Source organism: Harpegnathos saltator, unplaced genomic scaffold (assembly GCF_003227715.2).
Source record: "Harpegnathos saltator strain DR-91 unplaced genomic scaffold, Hsal_v8.6 scaffold170, whole genome shotgun sequence".
Lineage (NCBI taxonomy): Eukaryota > Metazoa > Arthropoda > Insecta > Hymenoptera > Formicidae > Harpegnathos > Harpegnathos saltator.
In genome coordinates, this window is record NW_020229951.1 from 137,269 (window position 1) to 162,500 (window position 25,232).

Consider the following 25,232-nt stretch of genomic DNA (forward strand, 5'->3'; position numbering starts at 1 on the left):
ATTTCACACGTAACAGGTGAAAAATCACGAAAATGATACGAAAGATATTAAGAAGAGCCAAAACGCGTGTTCCATGATTTCGCAGGGGAAAGAGAATGGCATTGTCAGTTTTTTATTTGGAGGGCATTTTCGAGGTCAGTTGAAGGTCAACTTAATTTCTTAAAATAGAAAGCCCAATTTTTTGTATCTTCCTTTTCTACCAATTAATTTCAACAACTTTCGTCTGAAACATTTTTTTATTTGCCTAATGTTTTTCGAAATATTTAAGGAAAACTTGGTAACTTTTTCAACATTTAACTTACGATATCTCGCTAACTACTATTCGTCGAAAGAAAAAATAGTATTAGACTCTTTTACTTTATTTACTATCAAGAATATATTACTGTAATAGTGCCCTAACTTTTATCAACTTATCGACCTTTGAAAATTTCAAAATTATTATTATTATTGCCATTCGCCTCGTCTCGTGTGATCTCGGTTGGCGCGACTCGATGCTCGATCGTAAAATTAAATTTCATCAATGAGCCCGCACGAATGTGCACGCGTGGGACACGTAATCGCGGTCCACCATCGCGAGGGCGACTGCGTTATTTTTGCATGCCGGTAGTCGCGTCGCTGATACGGATAAGACAAACCGAGGTTGCGTAAACTCCTATCGTCCGGAAATGACACGATGAATTAAACGCATCCTGTCTCTCTGCGCTGTCGCGTACGCGCTCGCTCTCTCTCTCTCTCTCTCTCTCTCTCTCTCTCTCTCTCTCTCTCTCTCTCTCTCTCTCTCTCTCTCTCTCCCTCCGTTCTTCCTTCTCGCACTTCCGATTGTCACTTACGTAAGCTTATGACGGTTGCATCCCCCCTTTTTTCTCCGCATTTTTTCGCTTTTTGCGTTCAACGCGACGCGTAGCTTCGTTATCCGTCGCGTCATTACCCGCAATTTCATGCACGCGATAACGATACCGCTGTGCTTCACTCCAGGTATCATCGTTAAACGAGGACATTATTTTACTTGGCTGACGGATTCCATACGTCGAGAGCCCAAGTGACATTCACGTTTGTACCGTGACGATAAGACGCAAATGGTGACGAAGCTCGTACGACAATACACTCGGAATGAAACGGAAACGGCGAGACGCGAAAGCAGATGCGTCGCGACGGCGGTAGCCAACGAGATCTTGCGCTAGATTAAACCCGTAAATCCGACCATCCGCAGACTTTGTCCCCCGTCGCAACCTTCCGCGGACGCGTTGCCGACTATCTTCCGCACGCGCGACTTCCGGCGCGCGAACACTGCAATTAAATCCTTGCGTCGCCGTCGTTTACGCGAGTCCTATCGACGTGAGGATCGTAAATCCGCGCCGTATAACAGTATCGCGCCGTGAGATATGGCCATTCCCGTTCCCTGCCGTTTTCCTGCCGCCGCCTCGCTCGCGAAAGTCCCACGGAACTTCCGCGCGCGATATCTCAGTCCATTCCGTTCCGTCCGATGACGGCGAGCTTGGAAGAAGCTCGTCTCGATGCCGAGTATCGCTAATAATATTATCGAGGCGAGCGCGGCTCGGCGGGAATGTCCTCGGCGCTGCAGATTAATCGTTCGAGTACTCTGAAAATAGCCGACGTGATGCCCGCGAGTCGCTAATAAACTGGATACGAGGTGTCGTCAAAGTCGGCGCGTCTCGCCGGAATTACAATTTCATGCGCGATCGAACAGCTCGTTTGAATTTCCATAGGAAGAGAGGAGGCAACTCTCTCTCTCTCTCTCTCTCGCGGGACGTAAGCCCTTCGATTGTTGATTATGCGCGCGCGCGCGCGCGCGAGAGAGTTGCGCGACTTGCCTTATTTACAGAGTTACACGGCGCAGAGCCGGACAAAGGTTTACAACTGCAATCGCCTCGTCGGAAGTACAGCGGTTCAATGACACATGGGAAATTCTCACAATCGCCCGACCACGCTTCACTGCATACGTAAACGCGGATGCGCGCGGCGGATTTTTCTTCCTCTCTTGCGTGATGCTCCGCCATCCATCGATGGCCACGCAGACCGGTAATCTTGGGAGCAACGGCGAATCGAGTCGTCCATTTCCCAGCGGAACGTGCTTAGAATCGAGTGTTAATCATCGCTTGTGCACAAATAATGTTCTGTTACCCGATAGCATCGTTATTGCGAACGTGAGAGAAAGAGAGAGAGAGAGAGAGAGAGAGAGGAGGGGGAATAGAGAGATTGTTTTTGCAAGCTTGATCGATTTCCTCCTCGCTCCTAATCGCGACCGCCTCAACGACCCATTAATTCTATTACAATTCTAGATTTCCGGTTAAAATTCTCCCTCTCTCTCTCTCTCTCTCTCTCTCTCTCTCTCTCTCTTTCTCGCCGTGGAAATGCATCTCTCAGAGGCGCTCGTCATCGCGGCGTGTCATGTTCTCTCCGCACCGCGCGACTTGTGTGATCGTCGCGCCTCGCCCTGCACTCGAGGAAATTGCCGGAGAGCTGAGTGGCTTTCATTTCGTCGCAATTGAAACGCGACGATTCTCTGACGCGCTCGATCGCCCGTACGCATCGCGAATTATACTAAACGCGCCCGAGACGCGGCGACGCGTAATTGAGCGGTCGTTAAGCAGCATCAAAACTCGACCCGCGGCCCGAGCGAACCTAACCGGCCAATTGCACGCGCGCGTGCAATTCGATCCGCACGTAACAACGATAACTGTGTCGTAACTTACGATACCGTCCGACTCTGTTGCGGCGGCCGTCGCGATGTCGAAGAGCCCTTCCGACGCGCAGGGTAGTGTCGCGCTAATCTCATTTGACTGCGTTCGATCGCGCGAACCTTCGCTTCGAGGCCAAACGCACTTCGCTTTAACGACGACGTCGTTAGAAGAACTCGAATCGACGCCGAGAACTCCGCCCGCCGTGTGCAAAGTCACAAAATCGACAGGCTCTCTGTCTCTCTCTCTCTCTCTCTCTCTCTCTCTCTCTCTCTCTCTCTCTCTCTCTCTCTCTCTCCCCCTCTCTCTCTCTCTCTCTCTCTCTTTCTCTCTCTCTCTCTCTCTCTCTCTCTCTCTCTCCCTCTGCTGCCTCTGTTCGATTATGAGAAGGCAGCTCTCGCCAAGGCGCGATATACGGCTTCAGCTTCGTAAGTTTTCCGGTGTGAGCACACCGATACGCCAGGGGGATTTTCAGGCCAGCGAACGGCATAATGACACGACAGACGTAGGCGTCGCCGTCTTCGTCGTCGTCGTCGGCGTTGTAGCTTTCGCTACCAACGTTCGTTACTGTCGTAAAATCAGACCCCTCGACGCTATCTGAGGGCGAGAAAAAAAAAGAGAGACAACGAAGGCCAGAAGAGACGCAGAACAAACTGTACGGAGAATTAGAAGAAGAAGAAGAAGAAGAAGAAGAAGAAGAAGAAGGAGAAGAAGAAGAAGAAGAAGAAGAAGAAGAAGAAGAAGAAGGAGAAGAAGGAGAAGAAGAAGAGGAAGAAGAAGAAGAAGAAGAAGAAGAAGAAGAAGAAGCAGTGCTCGAGGGCCAAAGACCTCTCGACCGTTTCCTCGAGCTCGTTCACTCGCGAGTGTCGCGGTTTTCGGTGAAAGCGAGCATTGTTCGTCAATGCATCTTCTTTCCGCCTTGGAAAAAGGAAGATCAAGGGGAACACGCGTTCCTGGCCTTGCACCAGAACGCTGGATACCAGACCCGACCCGGCCGATCACGAGCTTGTAGCGTGCTGAAGACAGATTCGGCGGCGCCGCGTCGTGGAGTTACCAACTTCCTTTAACATTGCAGCCATCGCGACGACCAACGAGACTTTTTTCTCGCGGAACAATGGGCTTTTTTGAAAAAAACAAAAAAAGGAAAACTGCAACTCACGCAACGGCAGCAATGTCTATTCCTTAAACACACAATTCAATTTCTGATTTACCTCTCCTCGTGGTGAACCTCGCTCGACGCTCCATTAAACATACAAAAGACGTCGTTGTAGAAATTTGAATAATTCATGTTTGACCGCTCGGTGTTTCTGGCGTCTCGGCTAAGAAGCGCGACGCGATTGAAAAGTCAGCTGCGCGCGATTTTCGTACGGCGCGTCTCGGCAGAGATGAGAAAAATCGATCGCGTGACGCGAGCGCGGCGGAGGAGGAAGAAGAGGAGGAAACGCATCGTTCCGCGAAGAGAGAGAAGACGACTCGTGACCGACTACGGGATGACGATTTTGCGTCACTCGCGCGTCGCGCTTACGTAAACGCAAGGACGTGCCCGGCCGCGAAAGAAACGACGACTTTTCAAGTCTGGTACACCTGTCGCCGGTGGTCTCCTTCGCCGCCGACGAGGAAATATCCGCGGGATACGTCATCGCCAGCGCTCCGACACGCTCCGATAGCTCGCGGCCGACGCGCAATCGCGCTCGTTAGCTCGTTAGCGCGCTCGAAAATTATTATCGGCCTCGTACCAACCACAGATAACAGCGACGGATAAAGAAGGGGTTTGCCGGCCGACGCCGAGGCGCTTTCTCGCGCGTGTATGTGCATTGTCAACTCGCCGATGAATTGAACAAAACGCGCGAGTTTTATCGCGCCGTATAATACGAATGCAACTGCGCCGTTGCGATCGTGTTTCTCCGCCGGTCACTACGTCAGACGGCGAAAGCGGAGCGGCCCGGGAGAGAATCGCACATCGGCCCGTCGTCACCGCGATTCAAGAGGATCGAGCCTAATCGCGGATCCTTCGTGGAAGCGTACGACATAATCTCACGCACTGCGCGAACGCGCGCGCGCGCACTCGCGCGTGTCGGAGCCGAGCGAAGGACGCGTCGCGACGGAGACAATCGCCGCCATATTGCCGCGACGAAACAGCCGCTGCTTCATCGCAGCCACCGCGTCGTCGATTGTCGATGTTTCATTACTCGCGCATTGTCTGTGATCAGCTCGCTAGCCGGCACGCAGATAACGCGAACGCGCCGGCGACGTCGATCGTCGCCGAGTCGTCATTTACGCGAGTCCTCGCGATGCAAATTCAATTAACGAACGGGAGAATTAGACAGAGCGTGCTCGCTCGGTGGAAAATGGTGGAAAAGAATGATCGGCGAGTCACCGAGGACGCAGTGCAGACGGATCCGCGAGGACGCGGCTTTTCATTTGACAGCGATCGCCGTCGCCGTCGCCGTCGCCGTCGCCGTCGCCGTTACCGAGCGGGAACCGACAATCACGCGGGACGAGCGATAAAACGAGCCGAGAGCCGAGAGCCGGCGGGCTCCATATTTAATAGACGCTTTCGAAATCTATGGAGCAACGCAACGCGGGCGGTAATTAGCTTTCTATTTATCGGTATCGCTTGCGCGGGGGAGGAGAGGCGAGAGGGGGGGAGGGAGGCGAGTACGCTAATGAACGCGGCCGAAAGACGCGACGGATCGGGAGATTTCTCACGATCCCCGCGCGATACCGTGGCCGCGCTCGCGCGTTCGTTTCTTCATCGCGAGCCGACAAACGGTACATTTGGCCCAATTAATCCGGCAACGGAGTCGCGCGGAAAAATGCAAACGACCCTCTCGCGCGGCCGCGAGCGGGAGACGCGAGCCACGCGGCAAATTACGGGGAAACCGCGCTCGCCGGAATAATTGGCGGCACGTCGGCGAGGATATTCGCGCGTACGTTCGTGGCCAATTAAGCCCAATTACGGCCGTAAGAATTGCACGGTACGCATACCGTGATCCATCAATCGCCGCGATTACTGTAATCGCGCCGGTAAGCTCGCAAAAGCACCGGGAACGTCTCGGCCGGAGAGACGAGCGAGAGAGACGCGGCCCGACGAGATCTCGCTTATTAATCGCGCCGCGCGCGCGCGAATCTGCATTCTCCGGCCGCCGCTAACGCGGACGGAAAAGTTGCAACGTGCAAACGCTGCCACTCCACTTTGTTCAGTTCCTCCTCGGCCCCCCTCTCGCCGCTCTCTGTCGCAACCGCGTCCCGTTAGTCACCTTCGGTCCTTCGGCTTGAAATTCATTACGTCTCGGATGTAAACCGCATTTGCATTCGTTCGCTGCAACAACGAGCCGCGCGCGCGCGCGCGCGCGCGTGTGTTTGTGTGTATATATGTATCCAGCGAACAGGCAAATATTTGCATGCTCTTTCACGCACGAAGCGACGAATTTATCTACTACGCGCGCCGAAAATCTCCGGCCAGCGCAGGTGGAAGCCGCCGGAGCCTCGCGCCGGTTTTTCGCTGAGCGCGATCAGTCAAGTAGTCGCGGCCGCGGACTTTTCCGTCCGGCGAGAAGCGAGAGCGAGGTGAAAGCTGAGAAATGGACCGCAGAACGTTCCTTCGCCGGCGAAACAGCCTCATTTAAATGAATCATCCCGCTGAATTGTTTTCACCGAGCGGTGCGCCGCATTCCGCCGCGGAATCGTGGTTTATCGCTCGGCAATCTCGGCGGGGGATTATACGGGAAATTACATTCGCTCGCCGCGACGAAGCAGCGACGACGACGACGACGACGAGTGTCGACGCGCAGATGAGAGACACTCGCGTGCGTCGCCGACGAGGCCTCTCCTCCGCTCGCAACGGCCGCGCGCGGATCATCCGCGCGCTTCTATTGAAGCGAACAGGGCGCGTTGCAAGGGTACGCAATTCCATTCGGTCAATCGTTGAAAGGCCTTCTGCCATTAACGAGGTCGCTGGGGTGACATCACGCTGACGTTCTTCGACGAGCGAGTCCGCTCTCTCCGTGCGAACACGATCCACGCGCGCGCAGCCGGCGAATATATCGCGCGCGTTATCGATCCGGATTTTCGCCGAATGCCTCCGCGAGTGTGCTTCTTTGTCTTTTTTCCTCGCGCGATCGATTACGAAGCGCTCGCGCGCGCGCGTGCGCGCGCGGCTATTTCTGACGCGCACGAGGAACGCGCCGGCGGAATACATCGCCGCTGTGTTAACGCACGCGCGCGTAAATACGCGAGTGTGTGTGTATTTTAGCAAAGCTAAAACCCGAGCACCACAGCCCGATAATTGAACGCGCATAATCGATGCGCGCTCACGCAGGCCGGTTTGGCCGATTAAGCGCTCTCTCTCTCTCTCTCTCTCTCTCTCTCTCTCTCTCTCTCTCTCTCTCTCTCTCTCTCTCTCTCTCTCTCTCTCTCTGCGAAAAGTCAGGTTGCGTTGAGTTACACTTAGATCATTCTTGACCTGTCTGGATATGGCTATGTACATTTTCATTTCTTTTCATTTCATTTCGTTTTATTTCACTCTATTTTATTTTACTTTTACTCCACCTAATCCCGAGATTTTTTAAATTGATATTAACGAATTTTAAATTCCAACTGTTCTGTATTTTAACTTATGTTTTAATTTGTAAATTCTGTCTATGCGCTTAAGGGGACTTGTCCCAGAGTGCTCAAGAAATGACGCTCCTCTCTCTCTCTCTCTCTCTCTCTCTCTCTCTCTCTCTCGGCGTCGAAATATTATCCCGGCGTTGTCGTTCATCCTTCGCGCTCGGCGTCGGCCGCTCGAAGAGCTTCCCGAGGCATCCCGGCGCGGTCTCGGCGCGCGTGCATTCACTAACAGTCCAGAATGAATTGAGCCAATAATAATCCATATCGGAGCAATGCCACGAAGCGAGAAGCGAGTCTCGCGCGGCGCCGGAGCCACTTATTGCCGCAGACGTCGAAAGGATATCGATGTAATAATTAACGGGGAAGCAAACACTGTCCGGACTGTTTGTCGTCGCGCTGCTCTTCTTCCTCCTCCATTTCCGACGCGGGTAAAGCGGGTAAAGCGCACTTTGCGCGCGAATTGCAGCCGAGATGCAATTGCAAACCGCCGAGTCGAGAGACGCGGGAGTGACGTATCGCGCAGGGATAACGTCCCTGGCGCTTTGCGAAATTATTTCACCGCGCGACGAAAATACGAGACACCGTCGTCGCAATAATGCGCGAACGCGACACGCGACGCCGAAATATTTTAGCGTAAAACACGCGCGGCGCTGAAATAGCGCGACGCGAAACACGGCGGGCGATTTATCGCGGCACAGAGATGGGATAACGTCCGCGCGAAGGGATGGAGGGCTTTTGGCGCGAAACTACGCAGGCGCTCGCCGAGAGGACGATCTTACGCGCTCGTCGGCTCTACCGCGGGAGCAACGAACTCGCGATTTCGCGCCCCGCGGCATTCTCAGCGAGCGAGCGAGCGCGGCTCGCCGTCCGATATATCGCCGATATGCGCGTCCTTAACCCTTATCCTATCCGCGCCGGCCAGCCTCCTTTCGAAAGGAGGAAGCCGCGCTTCGCACCGGCTCGAAACGGCTCGCCTTGGAAAGCCGCGGCGAACTGAGAGGCTTGCGCGTATTTCAACACTCGCGCGTCTGGGCAAATTCTAGTTTCATTGTTTACTTTCGAATAGATCGCTTCGACGAGATACGCGGCAAAATGATGATCCACGGAAGGAATTTGCGCGGGGGGGGGGAGGGGGGGGAATTCACGCACGAAGATTTTCGCGTGGAGTCTCGAGTGAAAATTCGAAGCCTCGCTTTTGAAGCCTTTGGTGGCTCGAATCGGACTTCTCGGCCCGGGCCGATGCGTTATTTAGGGATTACTCGTCGCCGACAGATGGCTCGATGCGAGACTTGTGTTTGTATTTGTAATCCATGAGACAACTCGAATACGCGAGGCACGGACCAATCGAGCATAATCAGCAGGGCCGTTCGTACAAGGCGGACAACTTAATGACCGTATAAAATGGGCCACGTGGATGTCTGATCGTGTTGGGTCGCGCGGCTACGGCTGTGGCTGTGGCTGTGGCTGTGGCTGTGACCGCCGCCGCCGCCGCCGCCGCCGCCGCTGCTGCTGCACCCTTTCCTCTCAACGAAATTTCTCCTACACACATCCTCCCAGACGCGTTTCATTGCGCTCGTTAATTTTAGAAACGAATTACCGTGGCGCGCGCGCGCGTGCGCGCGCTTGCATAACCTTTTGTAACGTAACTCCGCGTTTGGCCGCACGTGAATTGTTTAATTACCCGCTTTTTCTTCGTCTTCTAATTTTACTTCTAGCTTTCGGCTCTCTCCGTCTCGCGAACGCGCTGAGCCTCTCGGTTCTCAAGCGGAGAAAAACTCATCTTGGGATTATGAGGTGTTCAACATTCGCTCAATGCGTCCAGAATAGAGAAGGACTGTTTCCAGTAGAGAGAGAGAGAGAGAGAGAGAGAGAGAGAGAGAACTGAAGCCAATCGAGGTTGATTAGACTATAAGACGAATTTCGATCAGCTCATTAACGAAGACTCTGTGAAAATGCGCTAAAGACCGTGTTTATCAGCGTACGACGTAAAGGGAGTTTTCTCGGGAGAGAAGACGCTCGGGTGCGCGTAAGGTCGTCTCATGAGCGCGTAATTTAACGCGTCGCAAGATAAGAAGCCGTCCGGCATTAAAGTTATCTGTCAATAAGCGCGGGCTGTCTCGCGCGTGCGATAAGGTTGCTCCATGGCGCCGGTCTTAATCTGAGTATACAATACGTTCGTTAGGATGCGGAGTATATACGTTCACTAAAGGAAGCGGCTCCAGAGGCACACACGTCCAGAGACCGGATTCGCGTCGCGGCTGCTTTCAGCAGCACGCAGTCGCGGCCGCGGCGACGCGCAGTTTCGTTTCGCCCGCCCGCGCGTTCACAAGTAAACCTCGGCGAATGTCAGACGGCGATTTGTTTCCAATTTTTTTATAGTTATTTTCAATGTCAAAATATAAAGAAATCTGTTATCATTTTTTTACCTTGAATTAATCTTTTCGATCTTTTCGAAATTTCCCAAGTTTTCTGTTTATTCTCTTTTCGTTTATTGCTTGTTCATTTTTTACCAGATTCCGACGTTAAAATGAGCTTGCTTGCTGGATAGTGAGCCGAAAGATTATCCAACGTCAAACACTTTTTCGACAATGACGTCAGCCATATTACGTAGATCCGCCATTTTGAATTTTACAAAATGGCTCTGACTCACAATCGGCGGCATGTGTATGCAGTGTGCAAGTTTCAACAAATCAGATATATATATTTTTACGAAATATTGTTTCAAATATGTGTACTTGCGCAAAACTTGAGGAATTTCGAAAAAATTGAAGAAATTAATTCAAGCTAAAAATGATAACAGATTTCTTCACATTTTGACATAAAAAATAGCTATAAAAAGTTGGATACAAATCGGCGTCTGACCCGTTCCCCGAGGTTTACTCACGTCAGGGACGACGAAGAAAACCTCGGCGACGCGCCCGTGAGATTTGGCGCGGCCGTCGCGCTGACGCACACGCACACGTGGATACACCGGATATACGCGCGCAGTGTGCGTGTGCCAACGTTACTTACGGTCATATCGAGCGACGACGATACATGTTACCGAAAGCGGATACGCACAGGCGCGTGTACGCATCTTCGGGCGCGAACAATGCCCGCTCGCGGGACACGCGCTGCGCCAACGGCCGCGCGTAATAAAGGGAGTCAACGCGCACAAGCGAGAACTCGTTACCCGGCGCGACGTAACGTTCCCGTTACGCTCGTTCAAGGGCCGCGGCACATGGAATAACGTAAGCGGCAAGACGCGAGCAGCGAGCGAATCGACCAATGATAGTCGGCAACGCGGTTGCGTCTCTCGCCTGTCTGATCGCTGGATTTGCTCGATGGCACTTGCGTTTTTCCATGCAGAGAGAAAAACTCGAGCGCTAGGCAAATTAAGCGACCGCTGTCGACAATTTTCTTCGCCCTGAGAAAAGTAAGCAATTTTGACCAGTTAATTTCCTCTTAGCTCGCTTACGTCTTACCGCTTATGTTCCTATTCTGTTTCACGCGCTACCCGCCTTCGATTCATGCCTTCCTCCTCGGCCGAGGAGGAGGATGCCGCGAACGCGCTCGAAAATTATCGGACTTGCCCCCTCGTTATTTCCTCTGATACGCCACGGGAAAACCGCGATTTCGAAGTCACGCTTTCCGGCCGGTTATCGCGAGGTCGCCCTTCGAGCATTCATCCTCGCGTCGCGTCGCCCCGGCGTGACCTCAGCGAGCGAGCTCCCGTTGCTCTCGTCTAAACATCCGACGTGTCTCTCTCTCTCTCTCTCTCTCTCTCTCTCTCTCTCTCTCTCTCGCTCTCTCTCTCTCTCTCTCTCTCGCTCTCTCCGCGTGTGTTTAGCTTGTGTATCGCGGCGAAGGGGAAACGTGCCGGTGCACCACGTACCGACCGCGTAAGACCGAGGTACAACAAAGGCGTTACGGTCTCGAGTTACAGCCGGCCTGTGTGGAAGCGCACCCGCTGTGTAGTCCTCCGTTACGGGCGTGCTACGTACTCCCCGTGCCGGTCTGCCTCAGCGGAGGCCACCCAGCCCAGTAGTTTCGCACAATGTACGGAACGTCAGCCATTACCACCTTGAATTTCTCGGAGGTGCGAGAGAGCTGCGCCGAAAATTGATCTGACGGGAAACTGCGCGGCGCCGAAGCGCTCGCTCTCGTACGCGCGATGCGACGTTCGCCTCTCTCTCTCTCTCTCTCTCTCTCTCTCTCTCTCTCTCTCTCTCTCTCCCCCTCCCTGTCTCTCTCTTTCTCCAGGCGAGACAGTCTCGAAGATCCAAAGGTGGCCGTTGTTTTTTTCTATTTCTTAATTAAACGTACAGTGGTGAAACGGCTACTGCTTCGCCCTGCAGGAGAGAAAGAATCCGCTCGACGGGGCTGCGTCCTTCGAGCGGAGCTTTCCGGAAGCGCGTGCGTTACTCCTCGGAATCGACTGCTTCCTCGCAACGGTGAACACCCCACCGAGGCGCCGAGGTATCGATCCCATCGATACGGGCACCCCGACTTCGCGGGTTCACGCGCGTTTGCTCGTAAGGGGCAAACGAGGTCAGTCTGAGTGTAAGTCCGAGCGCGGAACGCGCGGCGTCAGCGAAAATGGAGCGATCCGATGCTGCTACGCGCGCGCGGCTACGACGAAAGGTGTAACGGCGAGCCGGGAGTGCGTTGAACTTTCTACGTCGATGGAAATATGACAAAAGCCATGACTCATGGATGAGCCGCCGGTGTACGCGAGAACGCACGTATCTGTCCGGATCCGTCGCTCGTTCGTTCGTTCGTTCATTCTCCACGAGGCACCGATGACGTGGATGAAAGCTACTTGCGCCGTACGACCCCCCCCCCTTGCCTTTCTGTCGACGCTGTTGGAAAATGTGTTACCGAAAGGACGCGGATCAGTGAGGATTGATGAGGATTTTCCTCCCTCTCTCTCTCTCTCTCTCTCTCTCTCTCTCTTTCTCCGACTGTGACGAGCGGCGAAAGCGACGACGTCGCGCGTGTTCACAGTAAACAGATTTCCGTGCCGATTTCTGTCGCGAATTCCTCTCTCACCGCGTCTTACGTCACGGCGAGCGGCTGACTTCGGAAATATGCCGGACATTAACATTTTAATCGACACACGACACCTCGCGTCTAATTTATGCTCGTACACGACTCGGCCAGAAAAAGCCACACGACACTGTCGTCACGTGTGGCATCGAGGGGAGACCCGGTGGGACGCGACTCGACGCGTCGTCGCCGTTGGGGTCGCAGCTGGAATTAATGTAAACACAGAAACTTGAAACGTGTCGCTGGAAAACGAAGCAATCGCCTTTCCCCCAAGCCTCGTTTTTAATCGCTCTTATCCGCCTATCGCGTAGCTGCAGCTTCGCGGAGGTCCGACCGAACATCCGTCATTACGTGTTTGTCGAATTTAATCGCATAGACGCGCCGCTGGAGGAAGCGTTACGCATGCGAGCGGGCTAAGTGTTACGAGGACAAATTTCTACACTTCAGAGAGCGTTTCCGCGCGTAGCGCGAGACGCACGCCACTGCCATCGGCTGCCGCGGGAGTCCCCCGGCGAAATTTCACATTCCTCGGCGTCCAACGCGAGATCCTTCCCCCCCTTCCTTTCTTCCCACTTCGTCCACTTTGTCTTATCTACTATCGCGAGCTCTCCTTTCGAGGAGAGAACAATCCTCACCTTCGGCCAATCGCCGCTCATTGCGAGAACGCAGGTTCGTCGTTCGGCGATCCGCAGGAGACGAACGGAGAATGACTGGCGAGAAATACTCGCGTTCCATTTTTCCTTAGAAAAATCCCGGCGAATCGATTCATCGAGGAAAAAAAGGAAAAAAGTCGCGCCTACCTGCGAGGCGGATTAATCGATTTTCGCGAGACTTGCCAGGCCGGAAGTCAGACCTCGGTCGCTCGTCTCTCTCTCTCTCTCTCTCTCTCTCTCTCTCTCTCCCTTCCGCGCTCTCGCGGAGAAATATTTTCATGGGCGGGATTAAACCGCCACGGCGCGTTTTAAATACGCTCGCCATGGAGTTACGCGCAATCTAATTACGCGCTCAGCTGAACGAGGCGTCGTCCCGCGCTTCGAGTAAAGTCGAGTCGAGTGTTACGAGAGGCGAGAGAGCGGCGCATCGCGTGCGAGCGCGTTTTGCGTGCGCGTTAAATTAGAATTTCCCCGTGTCTCCCGGGCGTCGTCATTCACCTTCGCGTCGCTTGAATTCCGCGCGCGGCCCTATATCCGCGATAAGGTTGTAAACGTCGGAACGGCGCGCACCACTTGGAATTAATATCGCGGATTAAAACAGCCTCGCGCGCACGCGAGTCGCCGGCGCGGTGCAAATTGAAAGTCTGCTGCGGGCTGCCGTCGCGCTACACAGGGTGTCCTGGACTTTGCGACGCGACCGAGAGACACGCGGTCGCGTCTCGGTCCTCGCCGAATTACGAGCGAACGTCGCCGTATATTGGCGCGTTATATTGGGTATTAAACTTAATTTTCATGGATTTACAAGAGATGGCGCAATGAGCACCTGATACGTAGCATCGGCCCATACTGAAGCCAACTTCGTATAAAAGCCCCGTCATTAGGCTTTAAGAATCAGTATATTTCATTTGGCCCGAATGTAAATAACATATCTTTTTGACACATTCAATATGTCGAATTTTGTGCCAACGAAACGCCATTTGCAGCAAGTGTTACTTTTTCTTTTCCATTTGAAAAAATCGGCAGCTGAAAGTTTTAGTTTGCTGTCCGAAGTTTATGGGTGTTATGCTCCATCGATCTCAACTTGTGAGTACTGGTTTAGACGATTCGAAAGAAGAAATTTTGTTTTGGAAGACGAGAAACGCCCTGGTCGACCGGAAAAGTTTAAAGACGAAGAGTCGAAGGCATTGCTGGACGAAGATCAATATCAAGCGCTTGAAGAATTGGCAGAAGCAACAACAACAACTAGTACAGCTGAACCGAAGAATTGAAAGAAAAACGACCAGAGCACGCCAAAAGACACGACAAACGTTGTTCGGCCACACCGGTCGCTAAACCGCTGAAGGAAACGCTAGAGCTGCTCGGATGGAATATTCTACCCCACCCGCCGCAAATTCACCAGGCATGCTCCTTCTGATTTCCACTTGTTTCGATCCATGCGGAATCACCTTTCTGCTCAGCACTTCAGTTCAGTTTAGAAGATATGAAAAAATGGCTCGGGATTCATGGATAACCAGAAAAAAACGAGTCGTTCTTCCGCCGAGGAATCCGCCTTTTATTAGAAAAATGGGGTTTGAACAACATATTTATTAGAAAAATGGGGTTTGAACAACATATACTTATCACTTTTTGTTTCGAAATAAACACGTTCATTTTCGCAAAAAATCCTCTTAAAATCAAGTTTAATACCTAATATCTGTCGAGTCGTCAAGGACGTCGCGCGTATCGCTCCAGATTGTTGTTCGAGACACTCAGAGGTGTTTCTCTTATCTCTGTATGTACCTCTGCTGCCGTCTCGACTCGAGATTCCGGTCGAAAAATGGCAGATCCGCCGCGAACGTCGGCGATAAGCGATCGTGCATGATGTATCATGTTGCGCGACGTTTTGTGCAAAGCACACGCGCGCGGGAGTCGGTGCAGTTTCCATCGCGGTGTAACTTGCCTCGACTTGCAATGACGCCACGGACGAGCGTCAAGTTGCTGGCTAATCCATCGATTTCCGCAAAACACCGCCGGCGTATGTATTATGGATGCGGCAGCTTGTTGCACCGCGCGATGATGTGTATTCGCGCGGGGACACGCGATCGTGTGAAATATTCCGTCTGTTATTTGCCCGCTCGGCTGTAAGCTCTACGCTCGCGCAACAGTTAATGATAATGTGACCAATGATGATTCGGCGTTTTGCATTTCGTTCCTTTTGGGGAACATTCCAGACGGAACTGTATGTGTGTGTGTGTGTGTGTGTGTGTGTAGGAAGGAACCTCTTTTGGATTCGCAGACTTTCGAAATATTCGCTCGCTTCGACGAAATATTTATTCGCGGGACGTCGAAGCTGCGGCAATAACGTGCGTAATCCGTGTCTTTTCTTCTTGCCGACTTCGCGATTACGAAGCAAATGCCCCGTTCGTGACAAACCGCCTTTCGTCTATAAATACCAACCGCCAAGCGTGAACAACAGTTATTACCTGCTATTTCATACGCGCGTACGACGCGATTGTATAGTGAGAATTAAAAAGCAAAGAGAAGAATATATATTCCTGGCATCTCCGGGATGTTAAATAACGACCGCGAGGTACGTCAGCGAGCGAATCGCTTCTCTCGTCTTTGAAGTTATTCGCGTTGAATTTGGCGTTCCGCGAGAGAGAGAGAGAGAGAGAGAGTGAGAGAGAGGGCCGCGAGGAAGAGTCGGCTAACGATTGTTGACATTCCAACGAGATGTCAACAATGCTCGAAATACATCTCCGGCTCCGACAGCGTCAACAATAGTCGCGGTGTTCCTGCCCGGCAGTCTGGCGCACTGATGATGTGTAAATAAAAGAGCGGCCCGAAACGATACCGTCGCCGAAACAAACGCAGGCAGTTTCGCCTCGTGAAATCGCGCATGCCGGCGGTATAAGCACTGGATGACCTGAGATAACCTTTCCGAGCTGTCACTCGCGAATTCGTACCGTTATCCCCGACGAAAATCGGAGCAAAAAGAGTACACAATCGTCACGCGCGCCGGAGATCCCCCCTTCCTCTCTTGCTTTCTGCCTCTCTCTCTCTCTCTCTCTCTCTCTCTCTGTCTCGCTCTCTCGCTCTCTCGCTCCCCCCACCCACTCGGCATTGAGAAACATTTATAACAGCGAGCCGGCGAGTAACAATATTATCAAGGACGAGCGTAAAAAATATCAGTCATGAAGCACAATTATTCTGGCGCGTTAATAGGCGATTTGATCGACGGATTCCGGCGGACCGAGGCGCGATTAGAGAGACGTCGCGTGACATTCGTAATTTCAGGAGGAAAAAAATAGCTCGTCAGATCGAAGGACTCGAGGCAACGGCCGGGTGTTAAGCGCGATGCGCGACAGAACAGGCTGAGTCGGAGAAGGGAAGACTTATACTGGGTGTCCGAGAACCCTTTCCGCCGCTCGCGAACGCGATTATCAGGGAAAGGGCCGAGACGCGCGCGCGCGTCTCGGTGACTTCAACGCGCGGTGACGAAGAGTCGAAAAAAAAATTCCGGACCGCGAATAGGGAAGACGTGAGAACGGGGCGCCGTTTCCCCCCCGATCGAGTCCGCGCGCTCGATCGATCGATCGACCGCTTAATCAATCGCTCTTTTAATTGCGCCGATTAATTCAACATAGTTATACCGTTTCGTCCGTCCCGACGATGAGGCGCGCGTCCTTTGATATTCACACACGGAGTTGAAAAAGAATCTACTTCCGGAAGCGTGCCGGGGCCGGCACGACTCACCGTTTCGTTTCGCAGCGCTCGCGCGATCGCACTTGCTCTCCGCGGGCGTAATGAACACGTACACGCGCGTGTACGATCGCTCGGCGTCTTCGGGGCCGTGAGTGCGAGCGAGCGAGCGAGCGGGCGAACCGAGCGATCACGACCTTAATCCGACGATGTCTCGCGCATTTCCGATCCCGTTGCATCGACGCCATGCGGCGCGGTGCCCAACGTCGACGTGACGCGACGCGACGCGATAATGACGGCGGCGGCGGCGGCGGCGATGACGATAACGAGATGACGACGGACACGACGGAGACGACAGGGATAGAGATGCGTTAGATCGAAAGAGAGAGAGAGAGAGAGAGAAAGAGAGAGAGAGAGAGAGAGAGAGAGAGAGAGAGAGAGAGCGTCGCTTTATATTGCGCGGCGGGCGGGGGCGGGTGCGAGTATGACGTCAGGAGAGAGACCTACGTTGATTTCTCGACAGACCTTCTTTTTCCTCCCTTTCTCTCGTCGCCCCCCCCCCCTCACTGGCGAGAGCTCCCCCTTCGCGCTCTCTTCTCGCGCGTCCGCGCGTTCGCGTTATTATCCTCGGCGTATGGCACGGTCGTTTTTTCAAAAGTCCTCGTCATTTTTCCGCCGCGAGCGTAGGAAAGTTCATCGGATCATTGCCGTTTAAAAGGACTTTGTCCTGGAGCGCGAAGTAAACGTCTCCTCCTGCTCTCCTCTCTCTCTCTCTCTCTCTCTCTCTCTCTCTCTCTCTCTCCCTCCTCCTCTCTCGCTGTCTCTCCTGGTCTCTCTCTCCCTCTCTCTCTCTCTCTCTCTCTCTCTCTCTCTCTCTCTCTCTGCTTTCGCTCACTCCTTTGCGTCGCCGCAACTTCTCTCCCTCCTTCCCTCTCTCCCTCTCTCCCTCTCTTGATCCGGCGAGCGATCACGGCGTCTCGCTCGCGCCTTCTCGATCCGCTCCAAAAGAATCCTCCGTGATACGCAACAGGTTATCGAAAGGCGCTCGTGCACATTCGCCACAGCGCGCATTCGCGAGCGCGCGTACATACACACACACACACACACATATGACGGGACGCGCGTATGTGTGTGTACGCACTTACATGATATATTTATATTTGCACACACGCACACACTCACCGGTCTCGGCGGCAACTGCCAAGGATCCGAGGAGGAGCGTGCAGCACAGGACGAGCAGCAGCGGGATTCGCGAAGGTCGTCGTCGCGCGTTCGCACCGTTAAAGAAGCACCACCGGTCTTCCTCGCGCGCCATATCTGCGTCGTCGTCGCCGACGAGGAGAAGCCTTCCTCCGTGTCTCGTCGTCTCGCTAAGAGGGGCAGATTCCCTCGCGGGAAATTCGCGCCGTGGAGAAGAGGCTGCGGCACGGCACGGTGCGTCTGCGCCTCCGGACGGAGTCCCGTGCACTCTCGCTGGGTTAGGCACTCGCGCAGACCCGGGGCCGGGCAAACGGGAACGCGGTGGAAAAGCGGCGAGCGCACTCGCGCTCGCGCTCGCGCGACGTCGTGGCGACGGGTGGCGGCGGTGGCGGCGGTGGCGGCGGCGGCGGTGGCGGCGGCGGCGGCTGCGGCGGCGGCGGCAACGGCGACTGCACTGGAGGCGGACGGGGAAGGACAGAGAAGGACGGAGCAAAAGACGAAGAGGGACAAAGGCGCGGGCGTATGGGGAAAAAAAGGGGGAAAGAGAGAGAGAGAGAGAGAGAGAGAGAGAAAAAGAGAATGAAAAAGAGAGGGAGAGGGGCGGGGAGACGGAGAAACGAAGGGCAGCGACTTGAATTTCAGCGGGGGGAAAGGGATGGGTGGCAAGGGCGATTGCGCCGCCGCGCTTACGAGCGCACCGAGGATGCTCCGCTGAAGAATCACACACTCTCTTGCTCGCGGCGATGCGATATCTCCGGCTGGCCGCGGTGCGTGCCGCGCGTTCGCCAGTTACTTTTCGCGCTGCCGTGCGGAGAGATCGTCCGTTTCGAGAGATCGATCGGAAATGAGAAACGGTCCGATTCGTAACGAGGCGCGCGGCACACTGACGCGCGGCGCGGCGCGCGCGCTAGCGACCGACCGAGCGAGCGAGCGAGCGAGAGAGAGAGAGAGAGAGAGAGAGAGAGAGAGAGAGAGAGAGAGAGAGAGAGAGAGAGAGAGAGAGAGAGAGAGAGAGAGAGAGTGAGGAGGCGGTCGCGAGGCAAGTTACTCTCCAGCGAGTAAGTCGGTGCCGAGCGGCGCGCGTTCGTTTTAAACCGGTACCGTCGAGCGGAACACTGCTACGGCTACGACGTTCGCTTGCGACGCGAACGACACGCTCGCTCTCACTATCCGACGTTCGCCACGTTCTCGCCGATCGCTCTCTCGTCCCCTCTGGGATACCCCCTGTTTGTCATCTAGATAAGCGCGTCCGCCGCCGGGTCATTTAGATGAGCGCGTCACGCGGCCCGCGAGATTCGAAATCACGCCTGGAGACGCGCGCGCGCGGCTTCGCCGGCACGGCGGACGAACTCGAGCGCGCGGGAGCGCGCTTTTCGGGAAATTGGTCGTTGGGAGGACGAAGGGCGTCTCTCTCTCTCTCTCTCTCTCTCTCTCTCTCTCTCTCTCTCTCTCTCTCTCTCTCTCTCTCAGCGCGAGTAGATAAGCCGCGTGACATTGACATTGAGCGGAAGTGTGCCACGAACGTCTGCAGATAAGATAAAACCCGGCGGTGGCTTCCAGTGTCTTTGGAATATATTAAATTTATTTCTTGACAACATTTGTGCGCGAGAGATTAAAATTGATTGGAATCAACGGAGATAATACTTTGTTGACTTGCATTGATAAGGAAGACAACTGTAATATCGCAGCAAGATAAAGGCGCGCCGTTACATCAGGCAGTGGAAGAATATACACATTGCGCGGCGACTGACGCGGCGACGTGTTTGTCTCAACAATCGTCTGGCAATCGGCGCGGACACGAGACCTATCGATTCTCCGCGGGCGGCTTCAGCAGTCGTCCGCCAGTCCGTAAGACAGAGAGGGAGAAGCAGCGGAAGCGCCGTCGAGCGAGGGGAAGGTTTCTCCGTAGGGCGAGTCAGGGTCCGGGGGCGAGACAGAGGGTAACTCGTCGAGGTCGCAGCTCGTCTCCATCAGGTGCGACGTGTCGATCGATTGATGCTGGCCGAGTATAACCTGAGGAGGAACCGCCGCGGTCGCGTGAACGATGACCCTTGACTGACGTCACACGCTCGCACGGTATATTTTTACCGTGAAATTCGCTCGCTCCGCGAACGTCCGGTGGCATCGCTTGACATCGGCGTCGCTAGGGAAACGTAACGCCGCGTTCACCTGTCGCCTCTGCCGCTCTTTCATCCGCAGCATATGCGACCTGTCGGCCGTGCGACGGATCAGCTCCACTTGGTCCAGCGCATCCAGGCTCGGCGCCAGCCTGGCGTCGCGTATCCTCGCCAACTCCTCCTTCTCCAGGATCTCCTCCGCGCGCTCGGCCGCCGAAGTCAGCCTCCGCTGGCTCTCCTCGATGAATGCACCCCATGAGCGGTGCCATTGCACCATGTTGGAGATCAGCTGGGCGTCCACGCTCAACGGCGTGATGCCGGCTTGCTCCAGATACCTGGCGACCTCCGCCCACATCTGGCCGAGCTTCAGCTGCAGGTACTCGTTGACGCAGCACATTGTCACCTGTTGGGCGCGGGGGGGGGGGGGGTACACTGTAGCTAGGCAGGGTACAAAGTGTCGCCTCGGTCAAGTCGGAGCGAATCGTGCAATCGCTCGCCATCGCAGAAACCGCTCGTTATCTTATCGTTCTTCTCGCTCGGATCTTGCCGAGAGAGTCGTCAAGTTTGAGATTGATTGTTCCAAGATTGTTTTAGCGAGCTCGTTTCTTTTCCGATCCTATTTACTGCGGCCATCCGCTTATTATCGTTATCTTTCCTCTTATCGCGGATATCCTCCCCGCTGAACTTACGCGATCCTCCGTCGGCAGCGCGTCCAGAAGAATCTTGTAGTGCTTGTCAGCGATTTCGTATCTCGCGCCGTCCCGCTCGATAATTTTCGCAATGCTGAAGATCTTCGACCGCACCGAGCCGATCATGTCGACTATGGTGGGGCTGGAGTCCGCGCTGAGCTTCGAGCTGTACGTATCCGCCCGCTGCCTGCTGCCCATCTGAGGCAACTCGCGATCTAAAAAAACGAAGCACGAAGAATTCGCCATGAAGATCCTCCCGCCGAGGGAAATTGCCGATTCGACGAGATCGAACCGCCTATGGAACCGTCGGCGCGTCTCTTAACGCCGATCCGGTCCTCCTCCTCCCGCCAGATAGCCGCGAGCAAGGACATCAGTCCTGTCTTCTTATCGGCGCCTCGCCAGGTACAGAGGAACGGTCCGCAAAAGGTGCCGTCGCACATGTCGGTCAGCGCGCCGAGATACAAACATTTCACAGGGTAGCTCGCTGTCTCGATTACGTCCAGCGCGGCGTACAGGCCGCCGTTCCGCAGGAAAATCTGCAGGTTCGCTGGACACCGCGCCACGCACTCCCAAACGTAGCAGCCTATCGCCAACAGGAGCCTGTCGAAGGGACAACAACGAAGAGGAAATCGGTCGCAACGTACGTTCGTTGTGTTTCGTTATGTAAATATTTTACGTCTTGCTTCTTCTTCTTCTTCTTTCTCAACACTAGAACCCAGATTTCAAGTATTGCATCTGTCTCGCGTCTCGCGTTTCCCCAACGTTTCATACTCACAGGAGGTGAGATTACGAAAGGAGACTAATTACGACGATATGCAGAAAATGCCTCGCCACGTAAAGCGTACTCGTCGCATATTGAACCGTTACCGTTGGTCCACTTGAAAGTCATCCTTCTTCTGATGCAAACACTTGGCGAAGATCTCTATAACGAGCTGGACGCTCCGTTCGCCGTACATCTGTTGAACAGATGTCTGTTTTTTCACGAGGCCCTCGAGGGCGATCAGCAGCAGCGTCAGGATTCCTTGCCTCCTCGTCGTAAGCTTATCCAGAGCCACGATGTCGCTGATTAGTTCTGAAAGCCGAAGAAGAACGTTCGCCTCGGACAATTCATTGTTGAACAATGGAAATTAGCAATGTCTCGCGATGCTTCTCACTGATCAGCAACGGTATCATCCCACGCTTCCGAAAGTCCTCCAGCAACAGCGCGTCGTTCCGCAGGACTATCGAACAGATCGTCCTCGTGAATATCATCGCGAGGTGCTCGCCGTACTTCTCGTGCGAAACTCGCTCGACCGTCGCCAGTAATCTGCGAATGTTGAAATCTATTCTGCGTTCCGTTCTCAACGTTTCACTGACATTTCCGTGTTTCTTTTTTTTTTTTCTCTTTACGCAAGTGTGCCCTTCCGCTTCACAAATTCCGTCGTTATCCGCGGCGCCAACAACGACAGGATGTGCATCGCGTACTCCAGAAGGATCAACCTTGACGACGCACTTGATCCTCCGTCGATTTTCCAGCTCGCGTAGAATCCAATGATCCGCAGGATCACCGGTATGACCATCGCCTTCCTCATCACCTAGACGTTCGGGAATCAATCAATCAGCATCTTCTTCATCGAACAGCGAACAGCTGAGATTTCACGGAAAATCGGCAAGAACGAATTACGAAGACACAAATGTCCAGGTGGGCGAGATGCGCGACGATCGTCAGCAGGATCCTCTTGAAGAAGAGGTCGTCGTCGCTGTCGGAGAACGTCACGTCCTCCGCCCATATCCTGGTGCTGCCAGACTCGATCGCGCCCAGAAGACCGACGATGAGCTCCGCGATGCCGCTGCCGACGAGGTCCCACGACGACGGCAGGGCCACGACCCCGGCGAGGATCAGCGCGGCGATGTCGTTCCTGATCCTCGCGTTGACCGCTCGATGTCGGCCGCGAAGCACCTGCCGCTGGAACGAGTACCTCAAGCCCCTGCGCTACGTCGAAAAGCCCAAGGGTTTCATGCCCGACGCGACCGAGTCGTCGGCGAGGGACACGCGACGTCGTGCACGCGGGGAAGTGGCGATAGGTTAACGCAACGTTATCATCGGCGAGTAATACCACATGGCGCACTGCTGGAGCGCGGGGAGGTCCTTCAGCAGGCAGTCCGGCAGCGGTTTCCCCGCTGGCAGCACCGCTCCCATCAGCCTCCACAAGAGGCTCGTTATCAGGAGCATGGTGTCCCACGGATACTCCTCACCTCCGAGCTCGACGTCCGGCGGCCTGGTGCAGCGCAGCTGCGTCGCGTACGGCAGGTCCATTCTGATGAGCAGGGTATTCAGTACGCCGGCCTCCAGCATCCTGTAACCTTCACCGAAGAATACTTTGAAGGCTTCTGCCTGCGCGGAGCGACGTCGCGGAAGCGCGACTCCTCCTCCTAATGCCTTCTCTTCAACCCGTCCCGTCCCGTCCAGTCCAGTCCAGTTCAGTTCTCCAGTCCGTTGGTCGCGCGCTGTGTTGTCCGTCGGAATAATATTTGAATAAATTAGGCGCGCTCGGTACGCGCGAGCATTCAATATGCTAATCCGCCGCGCCGCGCCGCGCCGGACCGTTGCTCGCTCGGCAAAGTTCGACCGGCTCTCGCGAGCGAACTCGTTGTCTCCCTTTTGTCCTTGCTTTTCTTTCTCCTCTTCTCAGTGAGAATGTTTACGAGAGCGAGAAGAAGCCGCCGGCTCGTTCTGAAAGGGACTCCTGCGCATTGTCGCGCGACCTCGATTGTTCGGATTCCGCGGGCGACTACTCACAGCACTGACGCGAGACCGAGGCGAGCGTGAAAGCCAGCTCCAGGAGCTTCGGGTAGACCTTCGGCGTAGCCGCCTCCAGCAATTCGGCGACGATGACCGGCAACCGGGAGTTCTCCATGGCTCGCAGGCGGAAGTCCAACCTCGCCGCCGCGACATTCGCGGCCGGTCTCGCGCGCTCGATTAACAAGCTGTCGAGGGCGTCGCGGATCCGCTGGATCTGCTCTTCCCGCGGCACGATCGTCAGAAGGTAGCCCAGCAGCGTGAAATAGTGCTCCATTATGACGGAGCGGGTCAGAGTGTCGGAAGAGCGCTCCAACAAAGGCGGTCGACTGCACAACTGCAGCATGCGATCCAGATGCGCTCGGTACTCGTCGACGGTTCTGCACTTCCACGCGAGGAACTCCAACACGCTCATCACGGCCGGCAGGTGTTTCAACGGCTGCGGCAACGGGTGCGAGTCTTTAAGGAATCGCGCTTACTCTGAACGATCGTGGGAAGTGAAGCGGAAGAGGGCTGCGAGCTTCGATATACAACGGTCTAACGTCCATCCTACGTTTTGATGAAGAGAACAGCGCGTTCTCTCCCCGCGTTCTCTTTTCCGCTTCTCTTTTCACCGTTTAACGGGTAGGCGAAGAATCTCAGCGAATTTTGCGAGCCGAGCGATTCTCAGAAGAACGCAAATCAAAGGATACGTAACCCTCGTCGCCGATCTCACGGAGATAATCGCAGAGCAGCTGCGACAGCCGCGGTACGTGACCGCCGCTGACGGGATCCGACACGAGTTCTCGCAATTTGTTTATCGTATAAACGGCATCGATCCTGCGACACTTCCCTGAGTCGTCGTTCGCGCGCAGTTCCGGACAGTTGCAGGTCGCATATTCCGGACGTGCGGATTCCTTCGCAGGACGACGTCGGCTCCGCCGACGTTTCTGCTCCATTCGGCTGAATTATCCACGAGTGACGGTCATCCATACAAATTAAGCCGATTTAATCGCCGATCTTCCTACGACGTTATTTCATTAGTCGTCGATAATAAATTAACTTCGCATCGCTCGCATCGACTGTATCTTGTTCCGCTCGCGGTATTCATGACCGACGTCATTCCGGTTCTCCGGCTTGATACGTTATCGGCAAATTAAGATGACTGGGAGGAATGCTCGAAAAGAGCAAATCGCGCCAAACCGGCAACACGTGTTGACGATTAATGAGTAGCGATCGATGTACGTGCGTGCGTGACGGCAGTCTCTCTCGCGTTCGCGAGCGAGCGAGCGAGCGAGCGAGCGAGCGAGCGTGCGTTTATCGAATTAAAGGGACTTGACTTTCGCTAGAATAAATTACAACGGCGAGCATCGCGATAAAGCTCAATATTGTTAACCATCTCGAGCAGCGTCTCTCTCTCTCTCTCTCTCTCTCTCTCGTAGGTAAGAAGCGCCGTCCGCGAGCTGGCGCACTCTCTGCGCCGACGCGCCAACCTGGAAGCAGATGGCTCGTGCGGCGCCTTTCTCCTTCAAATTCATCCGCATTGTTCCTCTCGCGATCGTTGCGCAATTCGAAGCCGAGGGCGAGCCGCACTCTCTCGCGACTCAGTGTGCTCCTCCACGCGACCGGCATCACCGAGCCCTGACGTCAATCTGCGCGGAATTGTTGTCGCGTCTCGTGTCTTCAAAAAAATGGCAAGGCCGGCGCGCGTTTGAAAACTCAACCGAAACCGACGGCAGGTGCGGTTCGCGCACACACACACACACACACACACACACACACACACACACAGGTAA

At 54.5% G+C, this 25,232-nt stretch overlaps 4 protein-coding genes across 5 annotated transcripts in view; all 4 read right to left on the reverse strand.

The window, feature by feature from the left end:
* Positions 1-18,777, reverse strand: part of l(1)G0289 (plexin domain containing lethal (1) G0289) — a 37,651-nt gene extending 18,874 nt beyond the window's left edge. The window contains exon 1 of one of the 2 annotated variants that reach the window (XM_011137024.2): positions 17,855-18,777. In XM_011137024.2, coding sequence (XP_011135326.2) covers positions 17,855-17,987 — 133 coding nt within the window. In that variant the 5' untranslated portion in view covers positions 17,988-18,777. The remainder of the gene's footprint in view (positions 1-17,854) is intronic. The other variant, XM_025297125.1, reaches the window with a different exon arrangement.
* Positions 18,778-19,350: 573 nt separating this feature from the next.
* LOC112588072 (cilia- and flagella-associated protein 69) lies at positions 19,351-22,249 on the reverse strand. The gene is made up of 7 exons (XM_025297129.1): positions 22,068-22,249; positions 21,857-21,984; positions 21,546-21,807; positions 20,983-21,278; positions 20,679-20,893; positions 19,961-20,392; positions 19,351-19,885 (listed from the first exon to the last, which is right to left on the reverse strand). The coding sequence occupies exons 1-7, from the start codon at positions 22,247-22,249 to the stop codon at positions 19,700-19,702; spliced, it is 1,701 nt and encodes a 566-aa protein (XP_025152914.1). The 3' UTR covers positions 19,351-19,699.
* Positions 22,200-23,013, reverse strand: LOC105180761 (uncharacterized). The gene is made up of 2 exons (XM_025297139.1): positions 22,775-23,013; positions 22,200-22,645 (listed from the first exon to the last, which is right to left on the reverse strand). The coding sequence occupies exons 1-2, from the start codon at positions 23,011-23,013 to the stop codon at positions 22,288-22,290; spliced, it is 597 nt and encodes a 198-aa protein (XP_025152924.1). The 3' UTR covers positions 22,200-22,287.
* Positions 23,014-23,444: 431 nt separating this feature from the next.
* LOC112588192 (uncharacterized) overlaps positions 23,445-25,232 on the reverse strand; it is a 2,315-nt gene continuing 527 nt past the window's right edge. Inside the window, exon 1 of the mRNA XM_025297136.1 lies at positions 23,445-25,232. This exon is cut by the window's right edge and continues 527 nt beyond it. Within this exon, the coding sequence (XP_025152921.1) occupies positions 23,450-23,872 (423 nt within the window). The 5' untranslated portion in view covers positions 23,873-25,232 and the 3' untranslated portion in view covers positions 23,445-23,449.

Bases quoted from the DNA above. Each gene is read 5' to 3' on its own strand.
- LOC112588072 (XM_025297129.1), bottom strand. From the start codon at position 22,249: ATGAGGAAGGCGATGGTCATACCGGTGATCCTGCGGATCATTGGATTC. The intron at 20,894-20,982 runs GTTCCATAGGCG...TCGTTTTTTTAG, and splicing joins CGTTAAGAGACGCGCCGACG to ATCGCGAGTTGCCTCAGATG. The intron at 19,886-19,960 runs GTAAAAATATAC...GTTCCTCCTCAG, and splicing joins CGGAGCGAGCGAATTTCACG to GTTATACTCGGCCAGCATCA.
- LOC105180761 (XM_025297139.1), bottom strand. From the start codon at position 23,013: ATGCTGGAGGCCGGCGTACTGAATACCCTGCTCATCAGAATGGACCTG. The intron at 22,646-22,774 runs GTATTACTCGCC...GACGTAGCGCAG, and splicing joins CTCCAGCAGTGCGCCATGTG to GGGCTTGAGGTACTCGTTCC.